The sequence below is a fragment of the Zootoca vivipara genome, chromosome 7 (assembly GCF_963506605.1).
Source record: "Zootoca vivipara chromosome 7, rZooViv1.1, whole genome shotgun sequence".
Taxonomy (NCBI): Eukaryota; Metazoa; Chordata; class Lepidosauria; order Squamata; family Lacertidae; genus Zootoca; species Zootoca vivipara.
The window spans coordinates 30,467,761-30,483,662 of record NC_083282.1 but is presented as its reverse complement, the minus strand read 5'-3'; the positions used below and the strand labels follow the sequence as shown (position 1 = coordinate 30,483,662).

General features: G+C 41.1%; 1 protein-coding gene across 4 annotated transcripts in view; it reads right to left on the bottom strand.

Moving 5' to 3' along the window:
- Nucleotides 1–15,902, bottom strand: part of PIGK (phosphatidylinositol glycan anchor biosynthesis class K) — a 113,570-nt gene that overhangs the window by 9,481 nt on the left and 88,187 nt on the right. For 2 of the 4 annotated variants that reach the window (XM_060276807.1, XM_035121512.2), the window contains exon 11: nt 2,850–7,072. In XM_060276807.1, the coding sequence (XP_060132790.1) occupies nt 6,956–7,072 (117 nt within the window). In that variant the 3' untranslated portion in view covers nt 2,850–6,955. The remainder of the gene's footprint in view (nt 1–2,849; nt 7,073–15,902) is intronic. The other 2 variants (XM_060276806.1, XM_060276808.1) reach the window with 2 other exon arrangements.

Genomic DNA, 15,902 nt, shown 5'->3' with positions numbered 1-15,902 from the left:
TATAAGAACAATGTTCGGCAACTGCTTCTTTAAGAAATAGTTGCAGAGGAAAGAGGGATCGTTGGGAAAGGGAAGGAGGAAAGTAGGTTGTTTTGGTGCCTCATCTGGAGCTTCTATATGCCTTTCAGATGTTGCTTAACTCCCAATTCCTACCATCCCTAACCGGTAGCTGTATGAACTGGCACTGATGAAGGCTGGAATCCAACCATAGCTGGAGGCGATCACATTGACTACCCCTGATCTATAGGCTAGGACCGAATGCAGTACATTATGAAGTCTACACTCCCATCTTCATCAGACTGTTGTCCCATGGCACACTGGAGTGTGTGTTTGGGGGGGGAGGTATTAGGCTGGCAAAATTAGTATGATTTTGGGGAGGGGGGCAGAACCTACAAACCAGACAAGGTAGTGACGCTTTCTCTCCTTTTGCACATTACAAAACCTAAGCCCTGTCTCCCAAGTTGTGACTTGGATGCTATCAGCAGCCCAGATACCATTTCCTTTAAAAGCATGGGAACGCCTCTTGTTTCTGCAGAGAACATTGACACTTGCACAATGTATTTGCCACAGTTTTTATTGATTTTTGTTATTGTGTGTGGCTGCTAATAGAAAAGAGGAAGGTGGATTGAATGCTGGATGAAAAAACACTTAATTCCAACCTGCTCGTACTTTAGGCTCCATTAGTGTTTGTGTCCTTAACACAAATACCCAGGCTTCTCTAAATAGAGAACCTGGGATGCTATAGCCTTTTCAGCATCACCTTGAAAGCACCTCTATTAGTTTCTACACTTACGCAAAAGTACAACAAAGATACAAATAAAAGCTTTGAGAAGTGGAGTTTTTAAAAACACAGGTCACTATTAGTGTGTCTCTGCAGGGATATTATTCTCATTGCTATTGTAATTACCATTCCTAGAAACTCATAATCACATCCAACACCTATAAGAGAGTAACTGCAAAAACTCCTCAAAAAGGCTGGAGAACAGCAGAGTCTATTTGCTTTGGCCTTGTACAGTATGCCCACATCTTACGCAGACTTAATTTGTGTGCTTTCAACTATGTGCAGGCAAATCGGGGAAGTCAGATTGTTGGAAGTCTCGTGAGAGCGCCCCTAACACTCCCAGAACCAGGGCACTGAGCAAGCAACGCCAAGAGCGTAAAAGCACTTTTCGTGCTGGGTAAACTTAAGCAGCCCCAATGCAAAAAGAGTTTTAAGCCACACAGGTGTGCACTGTAAAAAGTGTGAATTAGATTTTGTACAGGGCCTCCGTTTGGTTTCCTGGCCTTAAATTTTCTTTAAAAGGAACTCTGCCCTCCTTTCTTAGACCTATACTGGGCACAATCAAATGTGTTGCTAGCACTGCCCTTAATCTGGAAGTCAGACATAGCACATTAAGCATCTTGGCATAGATATACCATGCATTACTGGCTCTGGATCTTCGCTGTCTCTCCAATGTCTCAGGCATGTCAGGTGCTGTGGGACTCTTTGGGGTGTATATTGAAGAATGTCAATGGGAATAATTTGTGTTGCTGGCTTGCCTCCTTATCTGATTCCCTTGGACCTAGTGCAAGTCAAATATATGTCTACACAGCAAATAGACCCCTGAGAACTTCCGAAAACCTCCTCCTAATGACAAAGGGACACAGCAAAGGGATGGTCTCCGCAATATACAAAATACTACCGTACTCCAAAATCCCACAAACTCCCTAGACACAATAAAATAAAAATAAAAATGGGAGGATGACATAGGATATGAAAGCAACCCCATCCAATGGACCAGAATGTGGTTTAAACCCCCCCTTTAAATCCATATCAATGAAACCCTCACCCTAAAACTCAGCTACAGGTGGTACCTAACACCAATATAACTTGCGCTAATACGCCCAGGAACCTCACCAAAATGCTAGAGAGGGTGCACCTCCACAGGCACATACCTCCACATGTGGTAGGAATGCCCCAAAATCCAATTCTTCTGAACAACCATACGAGAAATATGTAAAATAACCAAACAAGTAATAGAAATCACCCCAGAATTGGCCTTACTAAACATCTTTCAAGACAATAATGCTCATTTACACCACAAAGAACTCATAACCCACCTACTTTCAGCAACCAGAAATATCATAACCAGACATTGGAGAGACCTGTCAGGAGTAAGCATGGACCAATGGTACCAAATAGTATGGGAAACAGCCTTACTAGAAAAACTAACCAATAAGCTGAAACTGACACGGGGACAAATAGAAGAGGACGCCTTCACCCCGGTATGGCTCCCCTTTATCAGACACACAGCCCAACAAGACAATGACAAAAATCTACCAACACCATACAAATCAATATGGCTAACCTGATCCAAAACAACCACCCACCCACCCCACTCACACATGAAAACAAAGACCACCACAGCCAATCCAACCCAACCCAAATCTCTCTCACCACCAAAAGAACACAAGCGAATAAAAGAGAACCTGTGCAAGCAACGCTGACATCAAACCCTACATATATTAAGTAAAATAGAAACATCACTACCTGATCCCACCCCCACCTACTCTCCCACCCCCTATCCACCTCGTTCCCCCTCTTTCTTCCCAGTGTCTCAACAAATGAAACTGATTTGCAAAAATGATACATGTAAAAATATGAGACACTGCAATACCTTTGTAAATCAACAAATCTTTAATAAAAATACTTTTAAAAAATATATGGCTACACAGAAAATAGAAGATGTGGAAGTCCCAGAGTGACACACATCAGCTAATGGGCCATGTACAACAAAGTTACTAGGCCTTAGTCTGCCTCTGACAAATGTATGCCATTTCTAAATAGAAGAGCAGTTTTATTGCTTTACCTTGTAAGAAGATCGTAGAGGGCAGATTTCCCAAGGTTCCCTTCCAGGATAGCTGCAGAAATCGAAATGGCCTTTCACCTGTTCTTCTACTGTAGATTTTATCAATGGCTTGGAGAACACATTATTTAGCCTCTTATGAGAAATTTTCCTGGTTGATCAAAAAGGGTATTTCTGAGTATCTTCCTTCCTTGAGAGGACTAATAAATCTGTTACTGAACAGGCAGCAAAATATCTGAATGCTTTATCTCTCATACAGGCTATGATCATTCATTATTCACTTGTCAGTGTTAATAAACTGGTTCTACTGAGGCTGTGATTTTGTATTTTATACTTTGGTCAGTTGACTGTAACAGACAGGTTGTTCAAGGTTCTAGCCATATCCTATGACACTCCATTCCACACCTTCTTCTTCCCCACCCTCTATTTTGTATTCTGTGGCCCCTAAGCATGCACAGCCCTCGTTGGGCTGTTCTGAAATGTAATGTTTTGGCCCCATAAGCTACCTACAGCCCATTCTGTGTTCTGTGATAACTTTGCATACTGTGATGCATCTAGCAACCCAGTTTGGTTGCAATAGATTTCACCAACACTGTAGACCTTCAGACCTTGAATGCTATACACCTCATTAGAATGTGCTCGCAAGAATATTAGATGCGTTCAACAATAAGCTGCTGGACCCTCAAGCGCCAAAAAGGAAAAGATTGTGGATGTTACAATCCAATTGCTTTCCATTCTCTGTGCATCAAAGAATCATACCCTCAGACTCATTGAGCATGGATTGCTGCATTTCAATCTAATTGCTTTTCTCACCTCTGTTAATCAGCTTTGCCGGCATACTTACTGCTTTTTCCGTTTCATAAATTGTATTTTAATAACCCACCTAATTGCCTCTTTTCCCTAAGCAGATTATCTTTTCAGAAGGACGTCTTGACTTGTATCTCCACGTCTCCTCAGAATCCATCCAAAGTCTGCTGCTTTTACTCAGATGGGCAGTTTTTTAGGCTGAACGAGAGGTCCATATGAGGCCTACAAAGTGAGGATGACAGAGTTCAATCGCAAGTGAAACAGGGCTTTATTAAATTCACTGTCAATGTGACAACTTCTGTCCATAAAACACATTTATCGTTAGATTTATAAAATATGATAAATGTGAATGTAAAGAAAAAAGAAAGATGGAATCACTGTCACATACTTGAATCAAGGAATTATACATAGATGGCCCTTTAAAGACTAATTCAATGTAAAGAAAATGGTGTATCGGTATACTTCATTAAAAAAAACCTTTTCAGAACTTAAATTCCTCTAAACACTTTGTGCATTTGTTTTTAATTTTCTAAATTTGAGGTAACTGCTTGCAAAGGATTCCGGGCCAACTTTCCTGAGAATAAAGCTTTCTTTTCATCCACAAATCTGACAAAATGGTGCCTTTGATCATCATGGGTTTGCAGGTGTACCTACCTCTAAAAAGGTGAGTTATTTTCCCATTTTCTGACATTTTCTTAAAGATAGTATAGGCAAGATGGCTCATTTTATGCTCATTGTGGCCTAGAAGAAGCCTGTGATTGTATTCACAATGAGTAGATTATCTTGGGTGTCATTCTGACCCAGGCTTTCCTGGCCAAGTATTCTCAGCAACCATCTATTCATAAACTTTATCAAGAGGTGTAGAAAGAAGGTTATTTCTCACTTCCCGGTAACAGATGAATTGGCTATGCTGAGGAAATTATTTGAACCAAGTTTATCAGTCTCCCATTACTGAGCCATCCAGCTTATTGAGGTGTGGGCCAAAGAACTGTGAGTGAAATGGGGGAAATGTATTGGTGCTGTTCAGTAAACTCTTCCACAATCCAACAGAGTATTTTCTCAGTGCAGTGCACTATACATCAGGGTATGTTACAGTAAGAGAAGCACCATTTTTTAGGAAAGAGATTAGGAAAGGCTAAAAAACATATACACACTAGGGCTAAGGTTCTTAACCTTTGGTCCATAGACGATCCATGAACCAGGTGCAAAAGAAGGGATGCTCTTCTATTTTCTCCCTGATACTTTGAAAATTGTGTTAGTGGAGGAAAAAAACTTTTTCATATCAAATTTATTGGGTAGGGGTCCATCAAATTATCAAAGAGGCCCATGACCCCCTAAAAGGTGAAGAACCACTGCTCTAGTGCCGACAAAGAAAGAACAAGATTTGGGCAAAAGTCTCTTGCAGTCTTGTGCAAGTGTCTCTCTGGATTTGGGCCACTTCTGATGTAGCATTTCTTTCCTAGATCAGAAAAGGCTCTTCCATGAGAAGAGGCAGCATTTTGCAAAAGGAAGAACATCTTTGGATCCAGCCTGATGTCTTCAATGCCTCATAAAACAGTACTTAGAAGTAACAGGGGTTTTTTTAACCTCACATATTGCCCACTCACCTCTGTATGATGCTGAGTGGACTGAAGGACAATAAACATACACAGCTAACACTGCCATTGATAAAGTCTGTTTTGTATGTTTCCGTTTCATTCCACAGAACAGTATGGCATACTTACCAACGTATTGTGCTTGTGGAACAGAAACTGCATCGCGCTCACCTGAGAGAGATAACTGTTGCTACGGCACTTCAGACTGAAAGGGGTTTTTTGGGTTCCACTTTATTTATTTATTATTTAGATTTATACCCTGCATCTTCCTTCAGAGGAGCTTTCAGAAAACCAAAGAATTGTCATTTTACTTTCTGAAAAGGTCAGGTAATGCCAAACAAACAAACAAATTAACTGAAAGGACTTGGCAATCATTTTTAATTATTTCTACGCAATTTTACACACATTTTACTTACTAAGCAACACTAAATTATATTAAATTAACCAAATATCTTTGGAATTCCCAAGTCATGTTACAACTTTTCAACACTCCTCATTTTTGGAATTCAAAAGTTCAAAAATTCAACATGCTCTAATGTGGCAATCTTCCATATTGGAGTCACTCCATATGAGGACATATTTAGTAACCAATAAATTTGATTGCATAACACTTATTATGGTCCACCCCAAATCATTCTGCAGCAAGCCATTCTTCTTCCTACTTTTATTTTCTCTGTGAACAGATTTAATTCATGAAGAGCAGAACACAAAGAACAAATAAATAATACACCCGACAACAAAATGTATAGCTCAGTTTTCAAGTACATAGTCCTAATGGATTTTTTTCATGAATCTTGTTTTTAACAACTTGTTCCTCTTAACAAGATACTGAAGAACATAAAGTGATTTTGGAAAGTCAGACAGCATATCCTTCTGCTGAACACGAGGCAGTGGGTGGGCTCTCTCACCAGGTAAATCCAGGAAATACATTGTTTGGGCCTTCTTTCTTTTCAATTCTAATCATTCTTGGAATCGAAGAAGCAAAACTGCCCTAGGTAAAAGGATTGATCTAAAGGGCTGTATTTAACAGAGCAAAATCAATATTTCCTATGGTATTTTTGTTTCTGTTGAGCAAGTGTTCAATATGTCACTGCAAAAGTCCGCAAAGTGACTTAAGTCTATATTGATAAAATGACATCTTAAATAAGGTTCTGCATACTGTCTAGACCTTCATTTCAGTGATGGGGGTAATGAAAGAAGAAGAAGAAGAAGAAGAAGAAGAAGAAGAAGAAGAAGAAGAAGAAGAAGAAGAAGAAGAAGAAGAAGAAGAAGAAGAAGAAGAAGAGGAGAGAAAATAATATTTTTACAACTTACAATTTGTTCTGCAGTGCAGGGCAATGCCACCCTGAATACTCCCTGTATAGTAGATGCAAATACTTTTCTCCCTGAAGCAAACTTAGATAAGATGAAGCCTGCTTTTACCTCTTTGGAGTGCCTTTACTCCTGTATGTTAGGTTGCTCATTCATTTCAATGGAGGAGAAGGAGGGAAGGATCTCACCGGCAGGAGGCCTCTGTGTCCTTGGAAGTTTTATAAAATGCGTTCAAAATGGGTATTAAACAGCTGCATTTAACAATACAAAACACAAAGTAAAAATGTGCAAGTATCATAACAAGCGGGGTGGTGGAGGAGAAGTACTTTCTGGTAGAAGACCTCATTTTTATTCAAGGATGCATTCAGAGCAAGACATCTTGATTGCTCTCAGGGTCTAAAAGATGTGTTTCATGTGTTTGATTCCGTAGGTTTTAAAGAAGACCATGATAATGAGCGCCCAGAGTCCTAAGATAAACCCTCCGGGAGGATGCCAGTCTTTCTGTTTTGGTTTCTGTGAAGCAAAAAGGAAAGGAAAAAGTTAATATTCAATGTTCACTACCAGATAAGGGTTAAAAAGAAAATGTGCAGGACTCTTTGGGTCATAACAGCACCAGTAGAGGCCTCTGCTCACAAAAGAAGAGGAAGCTCCCTGTCTGCCCTCGATATTCCCATCTCAGGTAGCCCCTAGTGCCACCATCTATCTCAGAGGGTTCGGAGATGCCCCAGAACAAGACTGTTGTTGTGTGTACAACAGATATATCCTGTTGGATCAACAAAAATATTGATGAAATGTGCTGAAATGTGCCAATATATTACAGCCAGGTAGACCACATTATAGTGTGATAAAGCAACCATTTTAGTTCTCATTTTCAAGTGTCAAAGATACTGTCTCTCTCTCTCTGTGTGTGTGTGGGCACAAACACCTAATTTATTGTGTGAGCTCCTACACCTCACACAAAAGAACCTTTCTGGTTTAAATTTCCCTAATTAACCCAGAACTTCATATGCATATTGCATTGCTCATTTCATCAATCTCTTTGTGCTATCAATCTTTCTTCACTTGGATCTCAGACAAATCCTTACCACAAAGTGGCACCTGACCCTCCTAGACAAATGACTTCAATTTGCAGCCGGTGACACTAAAAGCCTTTCTCGTCTATTTTGTATAGAACACGTAATTTAATTTCTTTAAAGAAATTTATTGGAATAAATATTTATAAGGTGACCCCGGTGGAAGGTTTTACATCTTGTCATACAACACACCAAAGCTGCCACACCAACTGCCTTCCTGGGCTCTGAAATTCCAAGGGAGATCTGGCTAAAGGAATGCTTTTTTATATTTGAATTCAAGAGCATATAAATAATCTGTTCAAAGCTGAACAGTGCAGCTTTGAAATGCATTGGATACATTATTGATATATATATATATAAAGACGGCAAGGCAGCAAAAAGAAAAACAGCTGGAAGAGGTGGATGTGCTGCATTCTAAGAAATAAATATGACTTGACATTGGGGATTTAGAGATTTATAGAGCGAAAACTGCATGCAGGGCTTCACCCTAGCTCAGGGGTCAGCAAACTTTTTCAGCAGGGGGCCGGTCCACTGTCCCTCAGACCTTGGGGGGGGCGGACTATATTTTGAAAAAAATTATGAACGGATTCCTATGCCCCACAAAGAACCCAGAGATGCATTTTAAATAAAAGGACACATTCTACTCATGTAAAAACACCAGGCAGGCTCCACAAATAACCCAGAGATGCATTTTAAATAAAAGGACACATTCTACTCATGTAAAATCATGTTGATTCCTGGACCATCCGCGGGCCGGATTTAGAAGGCGATTGGGCCACATCCAGCCCACAGGCCTTAGTTTTCAGACCCCTGCCCTAGCTACAGCAGTAACAATGCAGTAGCAGAACTGATGTGGAGATCCACGCAGGCTATGATCAGGAAGACCATCCCACCTCAAGGTTGTTGGTCAAGTGTGAACAGCAGTGGTAGACAGCACAGCATGTGAATGAGCATGTTGGTGAGTATCTGTATTGTTATGTCCAGTTTAGTTCACATGCTCATCCCACCAGCCAATTGTTCCCTCCCATGTTCTGGTAATAGCGTGAAGAGTACAACAAGGACATCTGGTGCCAACAACAGGACAGTATTAACAGGACAAATGGGTAACCTCATTGCCGTCATAAAATACAAGTGCCAAGCGCCAAATAGGAGGTGATATGTTAGTGAAGGGGCACTGTGGTCATTTCCATCCTACCTATGTCTTTGGAGCCTGAGACAAGCTGTTGACCCTATATCTTTCCTGGAGCATCACAACCCCTGCACCTGCAAGCTTCTGGTAACCTAGAATTTTGACCTACCCGTGGATGTTATTGAGCCTCATTCCATTGATACCCAACTGCTTCAATTCCGACCTTTTCTACCACCTTGAATTCCTTAACTAACACATACAGCTCCTTCATTTTCTGTTCTTAAATGCTGTGGTAGTTGACCCAGTCAATTTTAGCCCTCAGAGGATTATTCCTGTTTGCTCCTTTATAACATGGGTCTGTTGGCTTTGCAGTTTCCCCTTAAATCTTGCAACTCTGACTCCTGTGACTCTGAGCATATAAACACTGAGCTCTTTGAACTTCCAGTTATTATCCCCTTACCCTTTTGTACATTTCACCTGACCCCACTCGCATGGGGAGAACTTGCCTTTAACTGGGTCACAGAAATCCCACCATTCTTTGTTCCACTTGTTATTTGTTCCTAACCACCTCCTTTAAGTTTCCTGCCCATTAAGAAACAAAAGAAAACACTACAGTATTTTTAGGAGCTCAAAAGTACATGAATGCACAGAGGAAAGGTTGGTCCCCTGGTAAAAAGTCAGGAGCAACTGCTTTAACTGCAAAGCACTTCACACCAAAACGTTTCATGCAATTTTACAGGCATCTGTGCAACTGCATGGGAAAAGTTTGGTGCAAACCAAGATACAGACAATGAGCCAGCAATTGCCTTTACAACTGGAGCTGCCAGGGAAAGTGCATCTCCTAACATGGAAGCAGCTGCTGGATTTTTACAAGCAAATAGCCTGGCTTCTAGTATTTCTCTATACCAGGCATCCCCAAACTTCGGCCCTCCAGATGTTTTGGACTACAGTTCCCATCTTCCCCGACCACTGGTCCTGTTAGCTAGGGATCATGGGAGTTGTAGGCCAAAACATTTGGAGGGCCGCAGTTTGGGGATGCCTGCTCTATACAGTCAAGTATTGGTACTCTTACTTAGAGAATTTCAGAAATGTGAATAAATTCCACACCTCAAAATGTATTTGCATCGTATTAGGACATATGCATCTCAATCTCGTTTGAATAGTGATTAATATGTAGGAGCTTATAACGTGGTGAGGCAGTGACACACAACTGACCTCCAGTTTGTTGCATCGCTGGTGCTTACCATGAGGTAGAGGGAAAAGGCGGGGAGGCATGGTGCAAGCACAGCGGTGGGTGCGCCAGATTGGCTTTGCCATTGTTTGCGCAACAGACTGACCTCACTGCAGCCTCACCCCCTTTATGTCCTAGTAAGCAGCAGTGCAAGCAACCAGAGTTCAAGGGAGCAGAGAAGCCCCACAAAGCTCTTTGCTATTAGCAATATGCTCAGCATTGGGGAAAGGCCAAATTAAGGGAACTGCTAATACAAATTTATTTATTTATTTATTTATTTATTTATTGCCAACCTAGCAGTTCAAAAGCACGTCAAAATGCAAGTAGATAAATAGGAACCGCTACAGCGGGAAGGTAAATGGCGTTTCCATGTGCTGCTCTGGTTCGCCAGAAGTGGCTTTGTCATGCTGGCCACATGACCTGGAAGCTATACACCGGCTCCCTCGGCCAATAATGCGAGATGAGCGCGCAACCCCAGAGTCGGTCACGACTGGACCTAATGGTCAGGGGTCCCTTTACCTTTACCTAATACAATTTTTTTAAAAAATATATCAAACAAAGCATTCATTTAACATCTAAGTTGCACATAAGCCTATTTTCTGATACTATAAATAGGATTTATTAAATAAGACTTGTAAGTTTCCTAGTCTATCCATCCTATAGTCCAAACTCAGCTATAAGTGATATTAGGTAAATAAGAGAATACTGTAATTTGGAAATAACTGGTGGCAGCAGAAGGAATAAGAAAAGCAGATGACATCAATATATAAAGATCATTCTAAATGGTGCAGATCCTATCTGAGGAAATATAAAGGTGGGATTTTAACCTAGAGATAAAACAACAAAAAGTGCCAAGCTGGGAAAGACTTGAGTATTTCTTGGAGTTATAATTAAGGCACAGGAAGGCTATCAGATTTTCCTTTCTGCAATGAAGCTGCATTCTAGACTTTTATCCCATTATTGTTGCATATCTTTTATGCAACAATAATTGCCTAATTTGCCGAGGTCCACAATCTTTCTTTCTTTCTTTCTTTCTTTCTTTCTTTCTTTCTTTCTTTCTTTCTTTCTTTCTTTCCTTCCTTCTTTCCTTCTTTCCTTCTTTCCAAGCAAGGCTATTTTGGCCTCAGTGCTAAAGCACAGTAACCAAACCCTCACGTTTTCTAATGAAACATAAATGCCTCGTGGTGAAAAAGATAAACTGAGGCATCCAAGCTTCGGGACAAGCAGGCTCTATGGCACCTGCTAAACTACATCCATGGCTGTTTTAATTGCAACTAATTCTCCACCTGGCAATTTCATTGGCATGGTACCCATGCTGCAACTTTACTGGAGTTTGTCTGCATTTTTTCCTAGTTTTTGAATTTACACCACACGTTAACCCCTTTGTAAATGCTCTCTTTTCCCTATCATAATTGATGTTAACTGGTGAAAAGCATGCACAAAATGGTACAGTGAGTCATGAACAAATACATTTAGCAGCTTAAGGGCTGGGTATTATTAAATTGGAGGAGATTCTGAATTAAAAAGCTAGGTAGCTAGGCAACAGCTGGCTTCCAACTGTGAATAGTTTTCTGTCATACTCTTTATAGTTGGGATAGAATCATTGCTCTGTGGAACTTCTAAACAGTTAACAGAATCCCGCTCTGCGTATTGTAATTAAGAAGAGGATAAAACGGAGTATTTTCAAATTGGATGGGTCTATAGGGATCCCTGTGGAAAATATCCAAGGTTTCCAGCGAGTGACTTTCATAAAGCGCAGCACACATGTTGTTACTACAGTAAAAATGCATTGCGTGAAAAGAATGATAAAGAAAATGTACTAGAGATAAAGCAACAATTAAGCATTTGAGTAGTTCATTATTTCTTTAATTTTAAAAATAATAATAGCAAAATCAGGATAAAAAGTTAAGATTACAGCTTTTTGCATACAAGCTTCACAGGCAGAAAAGCCACGCTGCAGATTTAATAAGGTTCCAATATAGTTTTTATTCACAACAGAAATAAGACTGAAAACTGACTTCTGAAAATGGGCTTTAAAATTCTGTGCTGAAGGGTGGGGGAAAGTGCAATTATCCAAAAAGATCTATGCTGCCATGCCGAGGCAGCACAATATAGGATGCAACAGTCGCGGCATTGTTCCAAATGCTTCTATACATTAGTAGGCTCACATTGTTACCCTAATGGTAGGAGGGAGAAAGGCAGAGGTAGCAGCTTGCCTCTGGCCAGTCTAGGTTTAAATTTTAATCAGAGATATCCTAGCCGACAGCTACACTCCCAGCCACTTCTGTGCAGAAGCTCCACCTTTGCCAGAGAAATCAGTGGGGCTTTCAATGACAGGCCCACAATGCATAGACAAGGTCTCTCAAGTACACTGCCTAAATTTTGTGACTGTCAAAGGGATGTTTACAACCTGAATGCCAGTCTTTATGACATTTTGGTTAATAAGCAGAAATGGAGGGATTAAACAAAAATGCTCCAAATTGTTTCATAGATTAACATGCATCTTTTATGCCGGAATTCTGTTAGGACTTTAATCGTACTGTGGATATGAAAGGGGATTAAGTTATTAGCAGATAGTTGGATTTATTAAAAATTTTTCCCTCATGACCCAAAAATCCTACAAATTGTAAGCTTGCATATTTTACCATAATGTGTTGGTTCACATGTGTTACAGGGAGGTTTGTGGGGAGGGGGGAGGTGTTTGTTTTGGTAATGCTAATGTATTGTTTGTTTTGTGGGGAGGGAGAAGAAAGTAAAATTTCACAAATATGTTGTCCAAACTATTGTTTTGCAACAACTATATATGATATTCCACATAATAAAACAGCCGAATTTTAGGACAATTTAATGGAAATCCTTTTTGATTGAGGGGGGGAGTGCATTTGAATTGTGATATAGTTGGCTGAGCTGCCTGCTTAATCTATTTAAAATGCAATATTGTAATTAGAATTATTTTGCAATTAAAACACATACAAGTGAAAACGTAAGATAATTCACAACAGGTGAAGGAGACCGACCAGAGGGGAAATTCTGATCTTTCTTGTTTATACTTTTCTCTACCTGTGTGCCTTCTGGTATGTTTGCTGCAGCACTATTTGGGGTCTTATCTTTCTTTGGAGCCAACATGATAATGCTTTTGCTGAATACTATGTATCTCAGTCTTCAGGAACCAGGTACCCACCATATTCAAGTTTCCATCCCTGTTAAGCCTAGGAAACTCATTGGTTATACCTGCTAGGTTTCTTATACTCCTGATGTCACCTATTTGTCCTCCATACACTGCTACTCCTCATCCATTCCTTAAGAAGCCACTCCAATTCTAATCTGAGTACCTGGTCTAACTTCAAAACTACTACTACTATTACTTTGGGAAACACTGATCCGGCAAAAGTTTCTATAGAAGGGCCAATAAAATATAGAAATCAATGACACCTCTCCTATGTGGTATCTTATGCCCACCAAGGGGCTTGCGCTAACAGTAATTATGTCTCTTCATGTCTGAAAGAAAAGACATCTCAGGAGTACAATGTGGAATGTCTAGCAATTATGTACTCGTTGGGTACAAATTCACTGTCTACTTAAGCAAATATAGACCCCTCAGGATCAACAGAAAAGCACCAAGCAAAAAAAAGGGAAAAACCAAACGAGGTTAACATGGCATAAATCTGGGGACATTTATGCAATAAACAATGTTATTCTGCCTGTTCTACAACACAGGCTCTCAACTGCACCCATCTCTATTCATTTCCTCATTCCTATTCATTCTGAAAACAGAAATAATTTGATGAAAACACCAGCCTTTCTGAATTATTTAGGAAAACAATGCTAGAGGAAGCAGCCCTGGTGAGCAGCCTGCCAATATCTCTCTCCCTCTCTATTCATCAACTCTGTCAAGATGGGCCTGTGTGTCACATGACCACAGCCTTACAGGAGACCATAGAAGGGTAAACAACAACAGGAAAGTTGCCAGAATACCATCTCATTAACATTACATGATGGTTAAAGTGTGATTAATGCATGTCTCTACTTGGAACTACTCTGCACTTCGATAATAGTATCTTGCAAAGTAAAATGCCAGAACAGCAATTCTAATGATTTCTCAATTAAATAGGTAAAATATAAATCAAATATACGGCGACACACATGCACACACCCTATATGACAGCAGTATTCTCTCTCATCAATATAGGTCTGTAGGTAACAATTATATTTTACTGTTTTGGCCTGCCCTTGGGACAAATGAAGGCATTATAAACTAGAGAACATTAGCAAAAGCAAAAGCACCCCACCACTACAAATTACTGTTTACATCAGCCTTCTCCAACTTGCTGTCTGTCCCCCAGATGTTTTGGGCCACAACTGTCATCAGTCCCAGCCAGAAAAGCCAGTGGCCAGAGACAAAATGAGCTGTAATCCGTAACATCTGGAGGGAACCAAGTTGGGGAAACCTGATTGACACAGAGCCGTGAATGAGAAACAAAACGCTATGAATACTAGATACTAAGAAGAAGGAAGAGAACATCATTAACACCAGCATGGTTTGCTTGAGAAAATATGTGGGCTCTTGTCTGAGAGAGAATACTGAAGCCCGAGGACTTCCATGATGCAGTTTGGAATTCTTGGGCCTTGGGAACAATTTATTTATCAATATGTCAAATCAGCTATACGCTAGCTATGTACCGTGTTTCTCATATTATAAGACATGTCTTATATTTATTTTTTCCTGAAAAAAACACAGCATGGCTTATTTTCAAGGGATGTCTTATTTTTTTAATTAAGTACCGGTACCGGTATCTGTACAGACCACAGACCTGCTCCCACCGAGTCTTCGGGCGCGGCAGGCAAAGGCTGCAGCTGGGTCCTGGGGCTGCGCACACAGCAGGCAAAGGCTGCAGCCGGGTCCTGGGGCTGCGCACACGACAGGCAAAGGCTGCAGCCGGGTTCTGGGGCTGCGCGCGCTGCGCGCGCTGAGGCTGCAGCCAGGTCCCGGGTGTCCGCGTGCGGTGCACAAAGGCTGCAGCCGGGTTTTGGGGCTGCACGCACTGAGGCTACAGCCGGGTTTTGGGGCTGCGCGCGCTGCGCGCTGAGGCTACAGCCAGGTCCCGGGTGTCCGCACGTGGTGCGCAAAGGCTGCAGCCGGGTTCTGGGGGTTAACGCGGCAGCAGCAACCCTTCTTTGCCACAGACTTGCTCCCACCACCCGGTACGGCTTATTTTCGAGGTATGCCTTATATTTTTCCACCTCAGTAAAATCCTGCCATGCCTTATTTTGTAGGGATGCCTTAAAATATGAGAAACACGGTAATGAGGATCACACCAGCGATAAGATGAAGCTTGGCACTTTCTGTTTGTTTACAGGATAAAGAAAGAAGTCTAGTATGCAGATTCAGGCTATATTTCTACATCTCAAGGTCAAAAACTGTTTTTGGAGAGGAATAAGAAAATATGCTGGCATTTACTACATGGGAAATTATGGCAGTCATGAAAGTAACTGTTCCCCTGGAGCCTCCAAATTGCCTCTAGGCAAGACATTCATGTGTGCATTCAGTTTCACTGTAAATATAGGAACGACATGTGTAGTTGCTTCTCTGCCCATCCCCTTCGGTATACAGTTACATGCACCATATGCAGAACACAGAACGTCTGGCTCATGTGCCTCCTTCAAACGATGGATTTTAAACAAGCCATAGTTTCTCCAGCAGACGTTAATCCTATAGAGCAGGTGAGATTCCAGTTGCACTGAGGCTTCTGAGATGGAAGTCAGAGGAGGGCTGGATGGGCAATGGCTCATTATGCCCTTCTTACCAAAGTGCTTACAGTAAGTTAGGTTCTTTGCACCAGCCCTGGAGCCAATTCCCCCTTCCACTCTGAATCCTTGGCCTCACACCTCAAAGTAAGGGGAGTCAAACCC